The sequence below is a fragment of the Squalius cephalus genome (genome assembly GCF_949319135.1).
Source record: "Squalius cephalus genome assembly, chromosome: 6".
NCBI lineage: Eukaryota > Metazoa > Chordata > Actinopteri > Cypriniformes > Leuciscidae > Squalius > Squalius cephalus.
Window position 1 is genome coordinate 14,018,573 of NC_137127.1, and position 23,038 is coordinate 14,041,610.

The 23,038-nt window shown below is 36.4% G+C and overlaps 1 protein-coding gene across 6 annotated transcripts in view; it reads left to right on the forward strand.

Moving 5' to 3' along the window:
• Positions 1-23,038, forward strand: part of srgap1a (SLIT-ROBO Rho GTPase activating protein 1a) — a 116,988-nt gene that overhangs the window by 80,362 nt on the left and 13,588 nt on the right. For 4 of the 6 annotated variants that reach the window (XM_079873441.1, XM_079873442.1, XM_079873445.1 and 1 more), the window contains exons 12-19: positions 529-631; positions 3,221-3,281; positions 3,995-4,072; positions 4,480-4,614; positions 10,093-10,198; positions 10,459-10,683; positions 13,305-13,384; positions 21,287-21,467. In XM_079873441.1, coding sequence (XP_079729567.1) covers positions 529-631; positions 3,221-3,281; positions 3,995-4,072; positions 4,480-4,614; positions 10,093-10,198; positions 10,459-10,683; positions 13,305-13,384; positions 21,287-21,467 — 969 coding nt within the window. Of the gene's footprint in view, positions 1-528; positions 632-1,831; positions 1,866-3,220; positions 3,282-3,994; positions 4,073-4,479; positions 4,615-10,092; positions 10,199-10,458; positions 10,684-13,304; positions 13,385-21,286; positions 21,468-23,038 lie in introns of all 6 variants that reach the window. The other 2 variants (XM_079873443.1, XM_079873444.1) reach the window with 1 other exon arrangement.

Below are 23,038 nucleotides of genomic sequence, written 5' to 3' on the forward strand. Positions count from 1 at the left end.
CTCTCCTATTGATTAAAAGACAAGAGTGAAGAGTGAACTGAATTGGTTGAACTTGCATGTTACCCTTTTTTATTTTCTTTCAGTGTAAAGCTGTTGTTGCACATGTCAGTTATAGATCCTTTAAGGACATAGCATCAGTTCTATCATAAAACAAGAACAGCATTCTGATATTGAAATGAACTCAGATTTTTAGGTAAAGGTATAACCCAATGTGATCCCACCAGCTCCCCAAGCCGAGCCAAAAGATTTCGTGCTTGGACATCTCTCGCACACCCACCTCCTGCTGTTCCCAGCAGACCTGCCATTTCCATGACCTTTGATGTGCGGTGGAAGTGAAGTTTATGAACAGGATATTGTCATGTGCAGATCACTGAGCTAGACACAATGGGAGCTTACCCCTAAATAACTTGAAATCACATGTCCACCACAAAGCTGTTCCATAAACTATGTGTGAGATATGAACTCATTAGTGATGCGTAAGGCTTACAGTGCATATTCAAGATTAAAAGTGTAAACATCTCTTTATAGGCCTCCCAGTCTTCCTCCTAAACCGTTTGGCACACAGAGGCCCAGGCCACGCTCTGTATTTAACGTTAAGCTGTTTAATGGCAATTTGGAGTCATTTGTTAAGGTACTTAGAGCTTTTGGGTACTGTACTACCTGCACTGAATACCGCTGCTAATGCCATAATGATCCACGGCTACTTGCTTCTACTTGACTGATCATTATGGCTGGGGAAGGTATTTAAACAGAGCAGAAACGGGGGTATGTGTGGGTGTGTGTACACATGAAGCGAGATGACTGAGATAAAGTGAGCTTCAGGCATCAACATTCACCCAGTTGCTTCAGGGCAGCATGAAAGCCTCTTAAAGGGAAAGTTCACCTAAAAAAAAAGAAAGAAATCCCTGTCTTGTGCCATTCCGAACTAATGAGACAAATTATTCCGGACAAAATAATATTCTGGAATGTTCTAGAATGATCATTCTGCTCTTCTTCCATGCAGTGAAAGTGAATACTAAAGATGTATGTTGTTAAAAGATGCAAATTGCATTAATAATGGTCCTTAGGCACTATATTCTAAGACTTTTGATATGTTTTGATATGTCATATGTTGTGTCCCAAATAATGCACTATACACTATGTGCGCAAATGTAATCAAATGCAAATGCAAATTCTTTTTGGAATTTTTAGTGTAAACGCACTAATCACACTGTTTATACTACACAACAGCATTGTTCATAAGTATATAAATTGGGACTCACCTTTACAATAGCTTTAAGTCATAATTAATTAGCGATTTAGGGATTTCATTCGTCTGCAATTTTAAACTTCTAGAATCTAAAAGCAAATCTAGAAGTTATGAAAGATGTGAACCAATGACATTGACTTTTATGTCACTTTTAGGGTGCATCATTTTTTTGAGTTTGAGAGCATCTGATTCTATTCACTTTTGATGAATGGAAATTAGAGTGACCTTTTATTTGTTTATTTTCTTGTGTTCCATGGAAAAAAGAAAGTCAAAAAGTTTTGGAATGACATAAGGGAGAGTAAATGATGACATTTTTTTAGGTGCAAAATTTCGGGGTAAATACTTGATGAGGAATGTTATTTGATAATAGGATTCAATGTTGTGTCAGCACATCCCCTCTTTCTCTCTGTAAGGCTGGAGCTAATGGTGTAATTGGAAGACTAATAATGATTTTGTAGGCTGTTATTGGTGGCTTGTAGTGCTGGGACCAAATAACCTGGGGATCGCCTCTTTCTCTCTGTTTTTTCTGCTCTCTCACTCTCTGGCTCTTTGTCCTGTCGTTCTGCTGTCCTTCTCTCATAGTCGTGGACGACGGAACTCACACACAAGGCACCAGGTACAGAAACAGTCGGCTTGTCCTGATTAGCTCATTGCTTCATGTCTCTCTAAGCTTCCAGTAGTTCAACTTCCAGTCACCTCTGCTTAATCCTAAGGAGCTGTGAACCATGTACAGTGGCGTCTGAATATCAGAGACCACACTGATTCTGGGATTTCTATTTAAAACGGGAAACAAAGAAACTAAGAAAAGTTAGGAATATTTGTCTACGCATTTCATTTTGTTCTATTCAACTGTTCAGTCAAATAGTTATGTTGATAATATAATTTGTAAGGGAAAATTTTGTATCACATTATCATGATGCATAATAGAAGCTTTTTCAGTAGTGGTCTCAGACTTTTGGACCCCAAAGTAAATGTGTCCATGTGCTTGACAAGAGTTCATCCTTCTTGGCTTCAGTGACCGTAATGCACACAATTATGATTGATTAATTTGAATTGAGAAAATATCCCACAATTTAAAAAATTTTCACAAATAATAATTATAATAAAAATAATACAGTGTAGTTTATTTAGTAATTTAGCACATTTCATTCACTGTAGAAATTTAGTTCTTTACACAGACTAAAAATAATTTCTAGGATTGAGATTATAAATCAATCTGCATAAGATTTGAATATAAAAATCCTACAATACCTATAATACAATACATAATACTTACAATACTTATAATTAATTATTGCCCAGCATTTTTAATATCCCATCATATTTGAATTATACTTTTTCTTATGAAGTGTTGCACAGCAAAGTGCAGTTTCCAGCATTCATAACTTTACCACCTCTGTTTCAATTATGATTTATGATTCGTTGCAGATGTACAGTATCAATATTTAAACATGTTCACGGCAGCACATTTTGTTTTCACCTTATTGCAATAATCATAGCTGGGAAATGTAGCCTGTGAGGTCTGCCTCAGTTCCTGGCACTGCCACAGTGTTCGTACTTAGCACATGTTCCCTGGGTTAAAAGCAGATAACAGCATTTTTAAAAGCTTGTAAGATAGAGTGTAGCCGAACACTGAACAAACAGCTCTAACCCCACACAACAAGCAGCCCGCACCCTAGGATCACATAGCTGGATTCACTAAACCATTTCGAGTTTTCCACCGGTGGCATTTGCTCCATTCATGTTCAAGAACCATGTTAGCATGTAGATCTAAGTTGTCATTTTGTTTCCTGTCTTGGATGGGTTAAAGCCCAAAATCTTAGGTGTGCTCTTTAAAAAGAGTCTGTAGGAGTCAAGAAGGATTATCTTATCATCTCTGACATGAATGATACATGGTGTGTGGTAAATTTTCAGTTGATTTAGAGCTAGACTGATTGCTTGAGTTAATGCCCATGTTTGTCTTGTTTTAAGGACTCTGGACAAGCAATACCTCGAGTTGTTGAGAGCTCTATTCGATTCATCAACCTATATGGTAAGTTATATTGCAAATGTCTTGCAACTCAAACCATACAATACACATAATTCCTTAGAACGGCCCACCATTGTCAGTGCACCAGAAAAGCCCAAAGAAATTTTTCATCAGTAATGCTACTGTCTTTAAACTTACTACTTAAATGCTACCTGTTCTGTCATTGGTTATCTGAAGTTTGGGACTGAATTCAGTAAGTTTTAGAGTCTGGGTTGTTCCAAATCCGTCCTATTCCAGTATAGGCCATGCACAAACTTGTTTCAGATCTATTGTAAGTTTGCTGTTGGGCTTTCCTGTCAACGTCAGAGGACGTTCAGTCCAAAGAGGTCTTTATCATATGCTTGTATTAACTGTGCGAGCACAGTCATATATCTTGTGCGTCTATTGTAAGCGCTGAAAGCTGTCTGTGTGTGGCCGTCTAACTGGAACTATAGAGACATTTTTAATTAATCTTTTCTGACCCTCATCCAAGCTTTCCATTTAAAAGCTAATCCGGACTGACGGATGTTTTTGTAGAAGTTGATTGCAGTCTCTCTCCTTCATTCATTATCTTTAATTAGAAAAAGGGAACTTTTCTAAAGCACAGGGCTTAGCTTTTGAGGTTGGGATTTGACCGTGGTTACGACGGACCAGCCTTTATTTCCAGTGGATTTAAATGAACATGGGAAGACATCTTATTCAAACGCTTATTTCAGTTTCTCTCTTTATTTTTTTAGGCCTCCAACATCAAGGAATATTCCGAGTGTCTGGATCTCAAGTTGAAGTCAATGATATCAAGAACTCATTTGAGAGAGGTGTGTGTGTGTGGTAACACAGTTCAGGTTTCTAAAATAGCTCTGAAAGTGCTGTCACTGCTGAATAATAATGAATATCTTTTGTCTTCAATGTCATGTGAGCTATGAACCTAAATTCATATGATTTAAGGACCTTGACTATAGTGTTTTTGGCAAAACATCTACTGGGGAAAACATATTCTTGATGTTTATCTTGTTATTTATATAGATCTATTTCAATACTTCTTGCATGTAAAGAGAAGTTAAATTATTTACCATAATTTCTCTGTTTTGTTTTCAGCAAATGCTGATATTTTGTTTACCAGTATAAAAAATGATTGTGTGTGTGTGTATCTCATTTGTATGTTTTAGATTAAAAAAATAATGTAAATGTAAACAGCAGATTTGATGCATAGTATGTCTTTTAGGTAACGATCCTCTGACAGACGAAGAGAACAACCACGATATAAACTCTGTTGCGGGTGTTTTGAAACTCTACTTTCGAGGTTTGGAGAACCCTCTGTTTCCAAAGGAAAGATTCAATGATCTAATCTCCTGTGTCAGTAAGTGCCTAATTTTTTTCTTTCTATTGACCTGCAGCTGTAAATCTGTCATTGAATCTCAGTGTGAATTAACAGTGCTTTGAACTGTTATCGTGTACACTCAGATGAAGAGATCTTAGTCATTTGCCCCCAACAGTGGCACAGTGACTTTCTTCACTGTATGACAAGACGTCCTGCGCCTCAGGCTAACGCTAACAGCCTTACGTACCCTCCATTACAGCGCAGTGTGTGTTCCACCACGGCATGACACATTAGAGCTTCAGTTGGTCCTTCAACCGGCATGAATGCAACGTTGTGTGTGTTTGAAAGAGCTCAGAATGCGTGCTTTATCATCATCACAGATGACGCTAGATTGCACTGAATGAATGTAGAATGACACCGTGATGCTCAATCCTTTCATTTGGGTTAATGGGATGTTTGTTATCCACAGCTCGAATCAATTAAGAGAGGGGTAAGCTGTGCCACTTCTGATACAAAGTTGTCCTCTTATCAAAGGACAATATATGGGCGATGTGCATTTGAAATAAAAATATAAGTAATGAACAACTGATTTTTGTATTTAAATTATTTAATTAAAATACGTATTAAACCAGTTCAGTGCAATTTCCATTAAAAATACATTCAAAACCATTTCGTATTAGTTAATTCCACTGGCACAGTTTACCCTGAATCATCTGACGAACTTTAGCCCACAGATACAATTATGGGGAAAATCAATCATTTAATAATTCATGGATTAATATTTAGCTAAATAATTCAAATGGTTTTATGCTATTAGGGTTTCCTTGCATACATAAACATTTTTAAACCTGGATAAATTAACTTTGACATTTCCCTGCCATGTAGAAATATTATTTTGACATGCCAAAATGTTTTTTTGCATAAAAAATATCCCTTATAGCTATTTATGTCCGACCCTTTTTAAATATTTGTTCTCATATCAAAATTTGTGCAGAGCTATAATAAGGTGCCGTGAGTTTGCATGTGTGGGTTGGGTGGGTTTTTGTTTGTCTGTATGTGTGGAGGAATGTCAAGGCGTGTGTTCATACATAGTCGACCAACTAGCGGTCTTGTGCCTGTGACACTCCGTAGTGTGACTAATGGGGATTCCCTGCTGTTTACATTTACACACGACTTACCCCTTCCCAGCATACCACACACTCCCTCGAACACACATGGCCTCTCCTGTTTTCTGTCCTTGGCAGATCTATATATAGACTTTCAGAGTTGTTCGTTCACTGCACTGTAGGAGATCAGTTCATGTTGTGTAGCTGGAGACATGTGCCTTGTCTGTGGTGAGGCTTGACAGTTCTTTAAATTGCTTCTTTTGCTCAGGATCCATGTTGGAAACCCTGTTTCGTCCTCAAGTACGACAGATAACACGAGAAGCATATTAACAAAAGCCCAGGTCTTTTTCCCAAATGGTGACGTGGTTATTTTAAGCTGCTGTCGGAGGATGAATCGGGGATCTGTGTGGACGAGAGCAGATCACATCAGTTTTTAAATATGTTCTACAGAGGCTGGTTTTGCTTTTATAAGTGCTGCTTATGTGTCTCACAGCCAACACATGGGATCCGATGAGGTCAAGATGTAGTTGTTGATCTGAAGCTATGTTTGGAATGAGCTAGTGGCAAATAGCATGTTGTGCAGGATACACTTCATATTTTTTTAAAATAATATTTGCAACAGTATGCAAACATTTCAAATACTTGTATGGTAAAGTAATTGACAAGTAATTGTTTAAATTGAGTCACATCCAGTGTTGACTTTTTAAAAGCATTTTTGGTCACACTTTAGATTAGGGTCCAATTCTCACTATTAACTAACTATTAACTACGACTTTTGCCTCAAACTCTTAATTCCTGCTTATTAATAGTTAGTAAGGTAGTTGTTAGGTTTAGGTATTGGGTAGGATTAGGAATGTAGAATAAGGTCATGCAGAATAAGGCATTAATATGTGCTTTATAAGTACTAATAAACAGCCAATATCCTAGTAATATGCATGCTAATAAGCAACATAATAAGATAATAAGTGGAATTGTTTTGGCCGTCAGAGCAAAAAGTAAAATTAAAGGGAGATCAGAAAAATGTTGATATTGCTACTGGTTCAGTCACCATACTAGAAATGCATTGTGGGATACTGTACTGTGTTGTAAAGATTCCAACAGTTCCTGTCCTATTTTTCAGTAGCCATGATTCCGAATATTTTAAAATAGTCTCCATTTAAGAGTTATAAGCCATGACCCAACCAACCAGCTACAAGGTGAATCACAACCAGAAATTGAAGCAAAAAAAGTATTTGAAAATCGGACAAAAAGATAAAGGTACAAGACTGTATACTTAATGGCTTTAATGAGAGTAAGAACTAATCCCATGAAGCATCGCAAATGAGATAATAAAAATAAAAATGAATAAATATTAAACTCTTGATTGAATATGTATATTATGCATCGAGAAACAATATATTTTGTTTATAGAAAAATATGCATATACAATAATATAATTCCACTTTTACATGCAAGTATAAGTTGAAACAATGCGGTCTGATGGCTTCAACAAAAGCATATATCATCGATTTAACAACCTCATAGCTCACATAGGTCTGTCTTTTAAGGTCTGTAAGTTAAAAATCAATTCCCCTGGAGAAAATGAATGGTATTTTGACTGTTGACTTCTGCACGTTTTGACTTGTAGTTATTTACATAGTTTGTGCATAACAGAAATTTGCATACTCTGCACAGTTGACATTCTGCATATAGCATAAATAGTATGTAGTTTGAAAAATGTAGTTTGTAGTTTTGTACAGTAGGAGTAGGAGTACTAGTATGAGATTTCAAACACAGCCTGAGAGCGCATTACTAAGGAGACGGTAAAGATGCTTGATGGAATTCCAGAACAGGAAGTGAGTTAAAAAAAACCCAAGTGCTGCAGGAATACTCACACACGTTTCTGCGATGCCAGTCTTCTGGATTAATCTTTAAGCTCCTTAAAATGAAGAGTTAAATAGTTTTGAAACTTTACCTCCTTTAATGCTCTGTTAATCAGCTTTTTTAGTTGCAGGGTGAGGGCAGGCAACAATTTAGTTTAAATGAATCGTCTCATTTATTTTAATATTCACTCTCCTTTGACAGAGCACTTGTTTAATTTGCTCTGCATTGTGGTTAAAACACTGAAGCAATGTCATGTTTTTCATGTTTTTATATTTTATTTCAGCTTTATTTCAATTACCAAAAATTATTTTTAATAGTTTTAGTTTTAACAACAATGCGTCAACAAAACGAAAATAAGTCATTTGTTTTGCTGTGATTGTTGGGAAATCGGAAATGTCCATTTGCAGCATGACAAGATTGGGCAGAGTTTAACTTTGTGCTAATGAACGCTGTTGTAATGTTTTTTTTCCACCACACATAATGAGTTCAGCCTTGTAACTCTATGAATAGAGCTACAATGATGTGGTTATCTGTGAATTAGCATGTTCAGATGGAAGCATGTCATTAGATACTCAAGGGTACTAAGTGGCGTGGATGACAAAGGCGACCCTGAATAATCATTTCTGAATGTCATGTAGGACAAGCATTTGTTCAGGACTCCTACGCTGTCTCTACATGCAAAAACGTGAATGCAGTCTATGCAATCTTTGCGATCTATGCAATTTTCATGTGTCATGTTCAACCTAATGAGGTGTGTAATAATTTATGTATGTATGTTTATGTATATATATATATATATATATATATATATGTGTGTGTGTGTGTGTGTGTGTGTGTGTGTGTGTGTGTGTGTGTGTGTGTGTGTGTGTGTGTGTATGTATGTATGTATGTATGTATATATGTATGTATGATATATATATATATATATATAATATATATATATATATATATATATACTCACCTAAAGGATTATTAGGAACACCTGTTCAATTTCTCATTAATGCAATTATCTAATCAACCAATCACATGGCAGTTGCTTCAATGCATTTAGGGGTGTGGTCCTGGTCAAGACAATCTCCTGAACTCCAAACTGAATGCCAGAATGGGAAAGAAAGGTGATTTAAGCAATTTTGAGCGTGGCATGGTTGTTGGTGCCAAATGGGCCCGGTCTGAGTATTTCACAATCTGCTCAGTTACTGGGATTTTCACGCACAACCATTTCTAGGGTTTACAAAGAATGGTGTGAAAAGGAAAAAACATCCAGTATGCGGCAGTCCTGTGGGCGAAAATGCCTTGTTGATGCTAGAGGTCAGAGGAGAATGGGCCGACTGATTCAAGCTGATAGAAGAGCAACTTTGACTGAAATAACCACTCGTTACAACCGAGGTATGCAGCAAAGCATTTGTGAAGCCACAACACGCACAACCTTGAGGCGGATGGGCTACAACATCAGAAGACCCCACCGGGTACCACTCATCTCCTCTACAAATAGGAAAAAGAGGCTACAATTTGCACGAGCTCACCAAAATTGGACAAATGGAAAAATGTTGCCTGGTCTGATGAGTCTCGATTTCTGTTGAGACATTCAGATGGTAGAGTCAGAATTTGGCGTAAACAGAATGAGAACATGGATCCATCATGCCTTGTTACCACTGTGCAGGCTGGTGGTGGTGGTGTAATGGTGTGGGGGATGTTTTCTTGGCACACTTTAGGCCCCTTAGTGCCAATTGGGCATTGTTTAAATGCCACGGCCTACCTGAGCATTGTTTCTGACCATGTCCATCCCTTTATGACCACCATGTACCCATCCTCTGATGGCTACTTCCAGCAGGATAATGCACCATGTCACAAAGCTTGAATCATTTCAAATTGGTTTCTTGAACATGACAATGAGTTCACTGTACTAAAATGGCCCCCACAGTCACCAGATCTCAACCCAATAGAGCATCTTTGGGATGTGGTGGAACGGGAGCTTCGTGCCCTGGATGTGCATCCCACAAATCTCCATCAACTGCAAGATGCTATCCTATCAATATGGGCCAACATTTCTAAAGAATGCTTTCAGCACCTTGTTGAATCAATGCCACGTAGAATTAAGGCAGTTCTGAAGGCGAAAGGGGGTCAAACACAGTATTAGTATGGTGTTCCTAATAATCCTTTAGGTGAGTGTGTGTATATATATATATATATATATATGTATGTGTGTATACTGTGTCTGTATATACTATATGTATATACACATTTATAAAAAGAGAGAGGGATACTATTGGTAAGTGGAGGGATGAGATGATGTTGTTTTGAATTATTTATTAATACTGTAACTGTCTGGGCAATTGCTTCTAGGTTTGTGAAGGAAGTGTTAGTACGTGTATACTGAAAGTTTATGCGTGTTAGTTGTTTTTAAAAATGTCTCTTTCTGAATTTTGATACTGTATGTCAGATTTTATTTTCTTTCAAACATTATATATAATTAGATAATTGTATTGCTCTTTGATTTTTGCTTGATTTCTTAATTTTTACTCTCTTATTCTCTCTCTTTCTCTTGTAGGAATTGAGAATCTGTATGAGAGAGCGCTGTATATTCGAAAGATCCTTCTGACTTCACCCAGATCAGTGCTCGTTGTCATGCGATATCTGTTCGCCTTCCTCAACCAGTAAGTCTGAATGTCTCACAAAAACACAGAAAGCTTTAAAAATGCAAATAACATGCATACATCTGAAATAAGTATTGATTATATAATACGCTACTTGATTGTGAATGAATATCACTTTTTGATCCAAAATCATTCCTAGATCCATATCATAAAGAAATTCTCAGACCAAACTCGAACTTGACTATCTGATTAAGAGCCAGACCAGAACCATCTTGCTTTTTTTTGCTGGTTGCCTAATAGCTTGTTCGTATTTCCTGCAGCTTGTCCCAGTACAGTGATGAAAACATGATGGACCCCTATAATCTGGCCATCTGCTTTGGCCCCACCCTCATGCCCACTCCAGAAACTCAGGACCAGGTCTCCTGCCAGGCCCATGTCAATGAGGTCATCAAAACCATCATCATCCACCACGAGACCATCTTTCCTGATTCAAAAGAGCTTGATGGCCCCCTGTATGAGAAGTGTATGGCAGGCGGAGATTATTGGTGAGTGGTGTGATGAGATGGTGATGCTGTTTTTAATAATTTATTGATAACTGTCTGGGTAACTGCGTCTAGGTAGGTGTAAGTAAGATAGATGTTCAGGGGTTGCTCAAACTGAAAGATGAGAATCTTGTTAAAGCTTGTTAAAGTCAGTGTTTGGGCTTGCGTTTGACTATTGTATTTTTCTGTACTATATTAGTGGTGGTATCCGGACATCCATGGTGTGACTGAAGTGAAAAAATGTGTTTTAATAAAAAATAAAACAAATTATTCAGTGCTATAGTGAGTCACTCATTTTGTTAGCACAGGTTTAGGGTGTGACCGCTTTGTTTTGAAGAGCAGGTCTTGTTGATCCAGGAAAGGAGGATACATCCTTACAAAAGATTTGGAAGAAGGTAATACACGTCCTGTCTGTTAAAAAAAAAAAAAGAGTCATACAGGTTTGGAATGACATGAGGGTGAATTTCAATCAATTTTTGGAGGTGAATTTTTCTTCAGTGTGGATTATGTGTGATGTTTGTTTTCTTTCAAACTCTGAATTAGCAGAAATCTGTGTTATAAAATGGCCTCGTATTTCTCATTCTTTCTCTGTGAGGATATACCAGGCCATAGGCCAAAAGTTTGTATTTAAAACGCACTTAATATCACAGGTATGTGTGCCTGGATCTAGAGAGTGACGGGACCAGCTGCATCTAAGCTGTGTTTGGATTCGGTGTGGGTAATTATTTGAAATGATGTCGTGCGGATATTGTGAACTCTTTAGTCGAGGTAGGACATTTTTTAGAGGCCGAAGGGTTTGGAGACCTTTAACTAGGTGAGACAGAATGAAACCTTGATAATTGCAGCCATCAAGGTAAGAAAAGAACGCCGGCCAAACCAACGCTCATTTCTCTCCGAAATACCCATGGATGAGAAGAGGAAAGAGACATTTTCCGCCAACTCCACAGCTGTGTGTATGTGTTGGCTAGTGATTTTGTTGTCTCAAAGAGAGCGGCCCAACTCCCACAAGTCTTCATCCCCCAAACTGAAGCAAAACACCTGCCACTGCAAGAATCTGTACTTGAGCACTTCAAATCATTACATCCTTAAACTCGCCGAAGCCGGTTCTCGTATTTTCCCCTTTGGTAGTGTGGCATGTGGGAGTGGCAGAGCTCTGTTTGAAATGACTTTACTGTGTGTCAGGGGTAATCTGCAAGGATGTGAAGGGCATTACTGCCAGTCTCAGTAACCGTGCTGTGCCACTGACAGAATCCCAATCACCCTGCCCAACTCCTCCTGAATACTAATGACAGCTTCTGTACTTTTTGCTCGATGCTGAGTTTTACTCTGGCTGTGACTTAAATCTTTGTCTCCCTGTGCATGCATTTACTTATGTAAGGAAGTATACATACACTACTGTTCAAAGGTTTGGGGTCGTTAAGATGTTTTTGAAAGTTCTTATGCTTACCAAGGCTGCATTTATTTAATCAAAAATACAATTAAAACATTAATATTGTGAAATATTATTAGAATATAAAATAACAGTTTTCTATTTTAATATGTTTTAAAATGTATTCCTGTGATGGCTAAGCTGAATCTTCAGCGTCATTACTCCAGTCTTCAAGATCACATGATCCTTCAGAAATCATTCTAATAAGCTGATTTGGTGCTCAAAAAGCTTTTCTTATTTTTATCATTGTTGAAAACACCAAGAATGTCATTACATCATTTTCAAAAATATATATGTATAGTGCATTCAAATAGTTTATAGCACAGCTAGCTGTGGATTATCCCACTTATACCATGGTCATTTGCCAGCATTGACAATTTAAAGCTGTCATTGAAGTTTGCAGTGCAATATTTGACTGGAAGGGTAAAAATGAAAATAAAAATTATTTTAGTAAGTTACGGCTCGCTAGATCTAGCATTCTGCCTGCTTTCAATCAGACACAGAGATCAAATAGTGCGGTAAGATTACATTCATTTGAATGAATGAATTATAGCATTTATTTGAATTAATTATCTAGAGAGAGAGGGGAAGGAAGGAGGGAGGGAGAGAGATGAATGAGGCAATGAAGCTGTGAGTTTAGCTACTTCAAAAACAGTGATTTTACCCCCTCGTTGCTGAGAAAAATAATGTAGCAATTCAGCAGATAAGCTATTTTATTAATAATGCTCTTGAAAGGTTCTTTGTGTGCTTCAGTGAAAGAAGAGCATTAATATAGAACAGTGAATAAACTGACTGGAACTACCTCTGCATTCAACGGTTTGAATGCACACCTTCCAGCCAATCAGAATCGAGTATTCAGACAGACAATGGGATAAATATATTTTAATCTTTTTTTATTTTATTTTTATTTTTTTTTACTTTTACTTAAAAAAAAAAAAAAAATGTATATATAGACATAGACCCTACAAATGTATGCGTCTACAAAATTAATTTAATCAAGCATTTAGATCATAAGTTTTTTAAGCTCATGAGAAACACTTATTTGGCTGAAATTTAGTTATTCTGTCCTTAAATATTGAGTTTACAGATGCTGTAAATGCCACAATCTATTAAGTATTTTAAAAATAGTTCATATAACCTATAGTTAATTATTATAATTATTCGTCTTGATTTATTTCCTCTTTTTTTCCTGCAGTGAGAGTCCATACAGTGAACATGGAGCTCTTGAGGAGGTTGATCAGGATGGAGGAATTGAGACCCACACCAGTGAGGATGGTATGTTTATTTTGTTTAACAAAGTTTAAGTTTGTGGTTCGTTCGGATATGACAATAGAAAATAAAAAGTGAAATGAGGAGCATATTACTTACATTAACTGATGGTAAAGAGAGAGAGAGAGAGAGAGCACTTCTGTTGTATGCTCAGCATACATTTGAATTAAAACTAATGAACTGATACATGATTTATGTATAATGAGTGGTTCCATACTTGTCATTATTCCCATTGTCTCAGAATGGCTTCAGCCAATGTCCATCAAGCCTCTGGATTGATTTTACTTCACATGACGTTTTCTGACCTGGCCAGTCAAGGGTTAATCTCTGTGTGCACTGACCTCTGGGTAATCACTTTTCACAGCTCTAAATTAAATGATTAGAGAGTGGAGAACTACGTCCAGCTATTTGGTCCTTCTTTTTGTTTTCTAATCCTTTGGGAAGGGAGAAGCATCCGTAAACAAAGAAGGGGGTTTTAATCAAGCATGATAAATGCTTTCCAATACCGCAGGGCAAAATAGACCAGTCTATCATGTCTGTAAGGCTACTTTCATTAAAAAAACATGCAAAGTCCTTACCAGTCTGGCTCAAACTTGAGTTCTGTTTGTAGTTGCATGTAGTTTTATTATGGAAAAAGTTCTCTAGAAGTTCCCAAAGCTCAACTGAAACCAGATGCTTGGCCCATTGATGACACATGATCAATTCCCATGTGTAATCTGAGAAACAAACTCCAAGTTTCAGACTGTGAAAACTCAAATCAAGTGGTTTGTTTTCGTCTTCTGTCCAGTATTTCAAAAGAACCAAAAGGAAAATGTTGCTGCTGACCTGTATGTTACCTCACTGAAAATAGACACATTTCCTGTCTCTCGCTCTGTCTGTACCTGAACAATGCTTGTTTTCTTGTGCGTTCTTTGATAAGAGAAGTGGGATGTCTGCTTTTTCCATATCTATGATTTCTAGGACAGACAAAAGCCACGTTTATCCCATTGTTTAGCTTCTAAGGGCCTTAAGCAGCGAGTCAGATAAATGGTAGTACTGTACCATAACACCAAATACACATTCATTTTGTTAGATGTTTGCTTTGAAGTCTACCTTTTATTTTTGGATCATAAAAACAAATGGGAGTAAACTCTCCCTGTATTTACTCAAATGGGATTTAATTATTTGGATAAGGCTAGAGTATTATTGTATTATTCTTAAAATTTGGGATTTAAACAAACTCCTAACCATAAATATTAAATATTAAACTAAGGCTATGTTCAGACTGCAGTTAAATGTGTCCCAAATCTGATTTTGTTGCTCATTTGACTCATTGACATTGACATTTTTTTTTTTTTTTTTTTGTCATGACAGTGTGAACTGCACAAACCACATGGAATCAAATCTTTTCAATTCTAATTTGTGCCACTTCCATATATGGTTCTAAATCTGATACAGGTCAGATGTTTTGCAATTAGGGGTGTGCCGGTTTCAGAATTGGTGATGACGGTTATGACGTGAGTCAAATGTGACGGTTCGTAACATAACCGTCGTCGGGGGCGGGGCGTTGCGACGTTCGTCTGTTATAGGACAACTTAGTTTGAATAAACGAGCAGACACTGATTATTTGATCGCCTAAATAAAATAAAAAAATAAAAATATTTGTGTAGTGTTCAATGTTGTTATCGCGGATGGGGTATTATTTCATCCACAACCGCATCAAAAAACTCCGCTGATTGTTTTGCGGTCTATGGACGATGCAATGCTCTGCTGATGCGAGCCGCAAGAAAGCCCTTGTCTGTCCTAGAAAGGATGCAGCAAAGATATTTAATGCTAATGTTTGAGGCATAGGCCTACGCTGAGTTTCATTCATTTACGATGAGATGCGCTCTAGTTCACAATGCAATGCAAGTGAACGCGGCACACTGGCGCCTCCATGTCACGGTTATTATATTGTCATTTGCTTTTTATTTATTAAATACATTCAATTGGTTGATGAAACATTTATTAAAATTAAGATACAATTTGTACAAAACGAAATTCGCTTTAAAGAAAGGCTTTCTACAAAGAAAAACCTAATGAAGTGGTAAAAATCATGTCTGACGATTTACAAAACAAAACTTGCGTTGGTACTTGGCAAAGAATCAAATACAGTTGGAAACGACGTAGACCATTAATGACACAGACTGTTAACAATTGTTTTTAATTAGTGTTTAAACATTATGACAAAAAATGTTTGTAAAAAATATTTTAATAACACGGTTTTGGCGGTTATAGAGATCTAATGACGGTGTTCAACTATAACCGTCGGTCTCACGGTTATATACTAACCGTCACACCCCTATTTGCAATACGACTTCAGTCTGAACAGTCATATCGGAATTCATGAGACTTTTACATCTCTCTAAAGCAGCATTCGTCACAATTCTGTGTTCATGGGAGTGACTTCAAAGATTTTACATACCCAAAGTTATCAAGACTATCGCGAAAGGTGTCTGTGGAAAGACAGTTATGTGTTAGAACTTGAGTATTACATTGACAAATATACAAGCAAAACATGTGGGCTCGTATCATTATCATGATCTGTACACACTGGAATCTGATATTGGCCACATTTAAAACAATAATGTGAACAGCTATACAAAAAAATTGTATCTAAGAAATAAATCGGAATTGAGCGCTAAGGCTCGCAGTGTGAATGTAGCCTAAGACGCATAATTTGTCCTTAACCGTTTGTGCTACAAACATGAAATCGTGGGGTTTGTATAGAAGATGTATTCTATTACATTTGTAAGAGTTTAAACTTGAGATTTGTGATAAAACTGACAAAAAGACTAAATTGCAAGAGAAACCCCTGATAACTGCATAAAACACCCACCTACAAAACCACAGCAAGTTTTGCATGGGTAAGCACCAGCGATACTCACGTTTTTGTCACGTATAACCGGAATCACTTGAGTGTTTATATGAACCGAGACTCGTGTCCAACTCTGACATCATGCCGCCATCGTTCGTCCAATTTCTAAACTGAGCCGAACAGACAGATCTCATATCCACCCGAGTATAAACAGAACCCATAATTGAATGTTCAGTTCTTTTCAGATTGAATTTATTGAAGGATATTACGCACAATTGTGTCATTTATTTTCGTAAATCACTATTGGACATCTAGACATGGGCATCTGCATGCTGAAGATTAGTTTTGACTGTTCCCATCTCACTGTCTGTTTAAATTTCATGAATCTGTCACATTGAACTGAGAAACCTGATACTTCACGTATGTCAGGGTTTCCATTAACTAACGCAGATGTCGGATATCAATGTCAGGACAAATCATAACTGACCTGAAGATTGTAAAATTGCTCTCAGCTTCCATGGTTTTGCTCCAAATGTTTTCCTGATGAATGTATTGAGGAGGTTCTTCCTAGTAGAGGAATTGTTATTCTCCTTTTTTTGCACTACTAATATTGCTTATGTCCGATCTCGATTATGGGTAGCTTGTGTGTTTTGTCTTGTTTCATAATAAGCGATTTGGGTTATATTATCCTTCTAAATCTCTTGAAAAAGCCTTTTTCATGGGAATTTATCAGCTGGCATTATTATAGAGACCATCCTGAGGAACCGATGCCTAGACTGTTAGAGTATAACTATATCAGCCCGCTCAAACTAGTGACCAGTGCAGCATCTGTCCTCAATCACTGCATCTGAAGGGGATCGTCTGGTCTCAGGGCCCATCTGGAAAACCACTTTGTCCAGTGATGGGACCCCTGCTATGCCTTTAGAGCCATTTATTCATTCAAGTGAACTGGAATAAGCAGACATAATGCACTCTTGGGAAGAAAAAGACAAATCTCAGCATCTGTGAGAAACCGATGTTGAATGAAAAGATTTGGCGTTTTGGAAATGTTGGTTTGTGTAATATATCTGAAAATATCTAAAAGTCAACATTAATTCAAAAATGACTCTTAATAATAATAAAAAAGGTATCACTTAAATTTGATGGTCCACTTTAGACATTCAGTTAAATATAAGTCCTGTAACTTTGCAACTACATGTCATTTAATTCTCATTTAGAGTATTAGTAGACGGTCTGCTTAAAGGATAACTGTCGCCAAAATGCTACCTAGGGTCTTTTTGTTAATCTACCTGAGGCAAACTTTCGTTTAAAAGCATAATTAGAATGGAAACGCCACTTTTAAGTTTGACCGTATTTTCGTTTTCGGTCAAATTGCCTTATGAATGGGAGTGTTTGGGGCACTTCTATGATAGCATCAAAAATCGCTATTTTTAAAACACTAAGAAGGCTCGACACAACATGAAACTTTGCTCGAAGTATCACCAGGGGCTCTACACATGAACTCGAGCATTGAGAACATTGTTTGTGTACACAGAGTTTACTAAAAAGAAAGATTTTGATCAACTCACTGTTGCTGTGTCCGCCGGCATTTTGACAGTCAAAAATAGTCGATCTCCGAATGCAACGTAACAGGGAGGAGAGTAAAGATGGAAAGCTCCTAAAGCTTACTTCCATATAAATTCAGGGATAATTTGTTGTTTTGTCGTTAGTGAAAATCAATATTGACCTTGTATTAGAAAAAGGATGCTCATATAAGAAGCAATACTAAAATTCAGAGTCATTCATTCACATTCGGAGATCGACTATTTTTGACTGTCAAAAGTTTGCCTGGGGTAGATTAACAAAAAGACCCTAGGTTGCATTTTGGCAACAGTTATCCTTTAATATCTGCTAACACTTTATTTTGATGCTCCCCCAACACACATTCTTCTGACTATAAGTAACTTTTGCAACTACATGTCAACTTGTCAACCGAACCCTAACACCTAACCACCTAACAGTCTACTAATACTCTAATGAGAGTTGCAAAGTTAGTAAATCTATAAGTAACTTTTAGTTTGTAGAATGTCAAAAGTGGCCAATTAAAATAAATAAACATATACACACACAATACGAAATGTATATACATATACAGATTATATTATTGTTGTTCAAATGTTTGCGGTCAGTAAGATATTTTATAAAGAAATTAACAATTTTATTCAGCAAGGGTGCATTTAATTGCTCAAAAGTGTCAGTAAAGACATTTATAATGTTACTAAAGATTTACATTTCAAATAAATGCTGTTCTTTAGAACTTTATATTCATCAAATAATCCTGTATCACGTTTTTCACAAAAATATTATGCAGCACAACTGTTTTCAACATTGATAATAAGAAATGTTTCTTGAGCACTAAATCATCTTATTACATAATTTTTTGAAGGATCATGTGACACTAAATATGTGATGATAAATTACATTTAAAAAAAAATAAAAAAAATATTTTACATGAGTCATATTTCATAAAATTACTGTTTTTACTTTTTTACAATCTCAAAGTTTTTTTTAATGTTTATGAAAGAGATTTCTTTCATAATTTAAAATAGTTTACACTTATTTAAGATACAGTCTTTGAAAATGAGTGTTAATATCTTATGAAGTATTGCTTCTGAAGTACATATTTAATGAATTTTAAGTAAAAAATTCTTTGTTGAATATTCGGGTTTACTGTTAAGCATGCATTAAATAAATAATGATTATTGAATGGCATTTCTTGTTGAATATTATTAGGCTGTTTCTGTTTCAAAACAAAGCTTTGTTAAAATGCCAGTTTTTGATGAGAAAAACCTTTAAACATTTCGTCTTTGTTACAAAACAGAACATTTCTTAGCCGGTGATGTTGCAGTGAGCTACTTTTCTCTTCTAAATGGCTGTATTCGTGCAGTCTGCAAGCATGCCTCCATAAAAAAAAAAAAAAACAGGAAATGCAGCTTACAAACATTTTTCTACTCTGTCAGCCTTCATTCCTCCTGGGTCTGCTTGCAGCCGCGAGTGCTGGTGGGTAAGTTACTGCTACAGCAGTGTATATTAAGCCAAAAAACCTAGCATTGGTTGTTAACTCTCCTCTGGGGCAAAAACAAGCCCATATGGTACAATGTGCAATGAACTACGGTAGAGCAAGCGGCTGCAGGAACAATGTCTGTGAATAAAAATAGTACCATAACAAAAGAGTTACAGCTTCTTTAATACAGACTACCAGAATTAATTAAAAGTTCCAAAGCGCCTTTTGAGGTTTTGAACACGAGTAAACAAATGAATTGGTCGAATATATGGATTTGCTTTCTTTAATAATCTTGGTAACTTTCCTACTTTGTCTGCCGCCCGTCTTCACAAACACTGTCCTAGCAGCACTGTGATACATGAACATGCTTTTGCAAGGACAATGAATGACAGCATCTGTCAGGCAGAGATGGAGGAGAGACAGGGACGTGTGGACAGTTGATGGCCTTATTGATCTCTACCCCGTCCTCTTTATTAACAAGGTGCCTGCTCTCAGAGCTGCCCTATTAATTCAGACAGTCAACTCACGCCCGTCACGTCTTATTGACTCATAGTCATTTCCAGACTGTCGAGAATGAAAAAGCATTTCCTCTCTGAGCTTGTGCCTCTCGGTTTTATTGCTGTCTTCCCTAGATTAATTGTGTATTCTATTTGTCTGATTTGTTATTGTTTTCACTAATTGTTCTGTCTTTATTTATTACAATGGCAACGCTCGTGCCTCTCTCCAAAGGTTTTTTTGAAATACTTCTGTAGCAAGTATCACTACATTTTTAACAACAATTTTGACCGTTTTGATGCTTGACTTTGATGCAAAATGCAGTACAGAACTTATAGAATTAAGACTGAACACATCTTCACAATATGCATTTAGTTACAGACAATACAAATTGATTTACCAGGTAGTTTAACTTTTTAATGAGACTTTTGTTTTCACAAACAAATACAATTTATGGACATAAAAAATGGTAATACTATGATGGATTACACCATGATGGTAAACCATAGTTTTTTTTTTTATATATATATATCTTGGGCTAACATTTAAATACCATTGTACAAGAATATGGCCTTCTTCATTCAGTATCACAGTTTATATTCAGTTATAAAATGCACAGTGCGTGGATGCTGATTGGTCGTTTTGCTTAATAGAAATAATAAGGACAATTTTTAAAATTTAATTATTGACATTTTTGTTTTTTCAATTATATATATATATATATATAATGGTGTGTGTATATATGTATATATATATATAATTTTTTTTTTTTTTTTTTTTTTTTATAAATTATATATATATATATATATATGTATATTATTATTATTATTATTATTAACTATTTAAAATTATTATTTAAATATTAAAATTGATATAAATCATTTTTAAAATATAAAAAGCTATTTTTTTTATTTATTTTTTTTGTTCCCCTTTAAGTGTGACTCAATACATAATTTAGCATGATCTCTTGTACCTTGCTCAAGCACCATGGTATCACCATCACTGCACCACAGTGCTGTTTTGTAAAAGTTGTTGCACTCAGTTGGCAGGTGTTGTGATGTTGTTGGTAAGATCCACATTGCCTGATTATCCTGAGGATGAGAACAGCCCGTTCTGCCAGAACTGCAGCTACTTCACATGCATTGAAGCCCGCGGTGTCTCTTACATAAAGGGAGTCATGGCAGCAAAGGCATGTACAGCAACTAGTCAGAAACCCTATAACGTTGATGCATTCAAATGCTCTCATAAAACAGTCAGATATTGTTGAGGCATGTGCACTGTTTTCATTCGACTTGTTTCTGTAAATAGCACCAACTGCCATTCAAACGGCTTCATATTTTTTCCCTTTAGGCGTTTCATGTAGCATATGCCTAAAGTGCAGAAACGGGTGATGCTGCCCATGCGGAAGAGCTAATTGATCACACAGAAGTTATGATTGGAAATTCTCCAATGGAAAACCTATTGTCACTGACATCTATTTCCTCTCTCCTTACTTAACTGAATTAACCATGCTGTGTCTTTTTTTCCTCTACAGAGGGGGAGCCCATTGAAGCCATCGCAAAATTTGATTATGTGGGGCGCTCTGCGCGGGAGCTGTCCTTTAAGAAGGGTGCGTCTCTGCTGCTGTACCAGAGAGCATCGGATGACTGGTGGGAGGGCAGACACAATGGCATAGACGGCCTAGTGCCTCACCAGTACATTGTTGTGCAGGATATGTGAGTATCTCTACTGTACTACTGTGATAAAACAAATACTCCACTGTCTGTAATGATCCATGTTTCAAGGGTTGTTTGGATATATAATATAAATAATAAAAGTGCTTCAACAGAGTTTGATGTTGCAATGTTGCTAACAGCATGATAATCTAAAATCTTAGAAATACATAGCACATAAATATTTGGCAGAACTATTTTTGGAGTATGAGTCTACTCAGTCCTTTCAGCATTAGATAAGTATAATAATTTCAATTCAGATTGCAATTTTATTGGTCACACACAATCATACACAGTAAAATGCTCAATGAAATGCATTTTGCGACTCTATACATTGGATAAAATCAACCAAATGTAACATACATTTGAAATAAAATCTAGTTTTATTTGTAGAAATGTAGAATTTTTTTGAAAATCTAATTAAAAAAACAAAAACAAGGATAAGAGACAATGTATGAATGTGTAATGGAAAAAGTTAAATTTTTATAACTTTTATAAATCTAAGTTCCATATATTTACATATAATTGTACAAGTATTTTAAATAATATATTTTAAAATGTTTTATATTTATGTTAATAATAATATTTAAAATAAAATGGTTTAATGGAATAAATTAATTTATTGCATCAAACATTTCATATTGATCTCCAAAATTAACGTTATTTTTCCCAGCCTTAGTTTGTATACCGTAATATTCTTTATTTGTCCACAATTTTTTTGAAATGCATTTTGGGATTACCTTCTCCTCAAGAGTTAGACTTACGTTCAAAGACTTATTTTCAAAGTAGGTACTGCATTTGATGAAAAACTTGCTTCTCAACCATTAATAAAATGTTATACTATATATACTTCAATCTGGACATACTGTATTCATACTATGTTAGGGAAGTAGGCATAGGGGATGCAGACTTAGAAGGCAGCTGCCTACTTAGAAAGGATTGTACCAATGTTGCCTTAAAATGCTGTCTAGATAGGCACCTCATTAGATTTTGAACATAAATGAACCACAGAGTTTAGTAGCTACACTCTGCTCTGGACCATCTTCCTCTGGTAAATCTCTTTATTGTCATGACAACTTGTTCTGCCTGGGCAACTATTGGTGCCTTGTTGAACAGATTATGGCTCATAAAGGGGGCAAATCTAATGGATCAGGCACAGTGCTGAGTGACGCCAACAACAGAGCCCATACCAGCCGACTGTGTGTGTGTATCAATAATTCACATCATGACCCTCTGTTGATGTGTGTTCTTGGCTCGTGGCACTGAGAGAATTTACAGCCTGGTGGAACGAGGGAGTTTAAAAGGCCCTAGACCAGCAGAGTCAGTCCCTCAGTCCAATAAAAGAGCAAGAGAGTGTAAGGATGTCAGCCGGGCAGCTCATACACACATCAGCACAGTGGCACGCGTACAATGGAGAGCATTCACATCTCAGCTTATAGAAATGTCTGTTTGGTGCTCAAAAACATGTGACCTAATGTACTGTCCAATAAGCCGTATCAACAGCTGTGATTTTACACGGGACTTTTAGAGCTTTACATGCCTCGTGTCAGGGCTTTAACGCACCACTCAACACA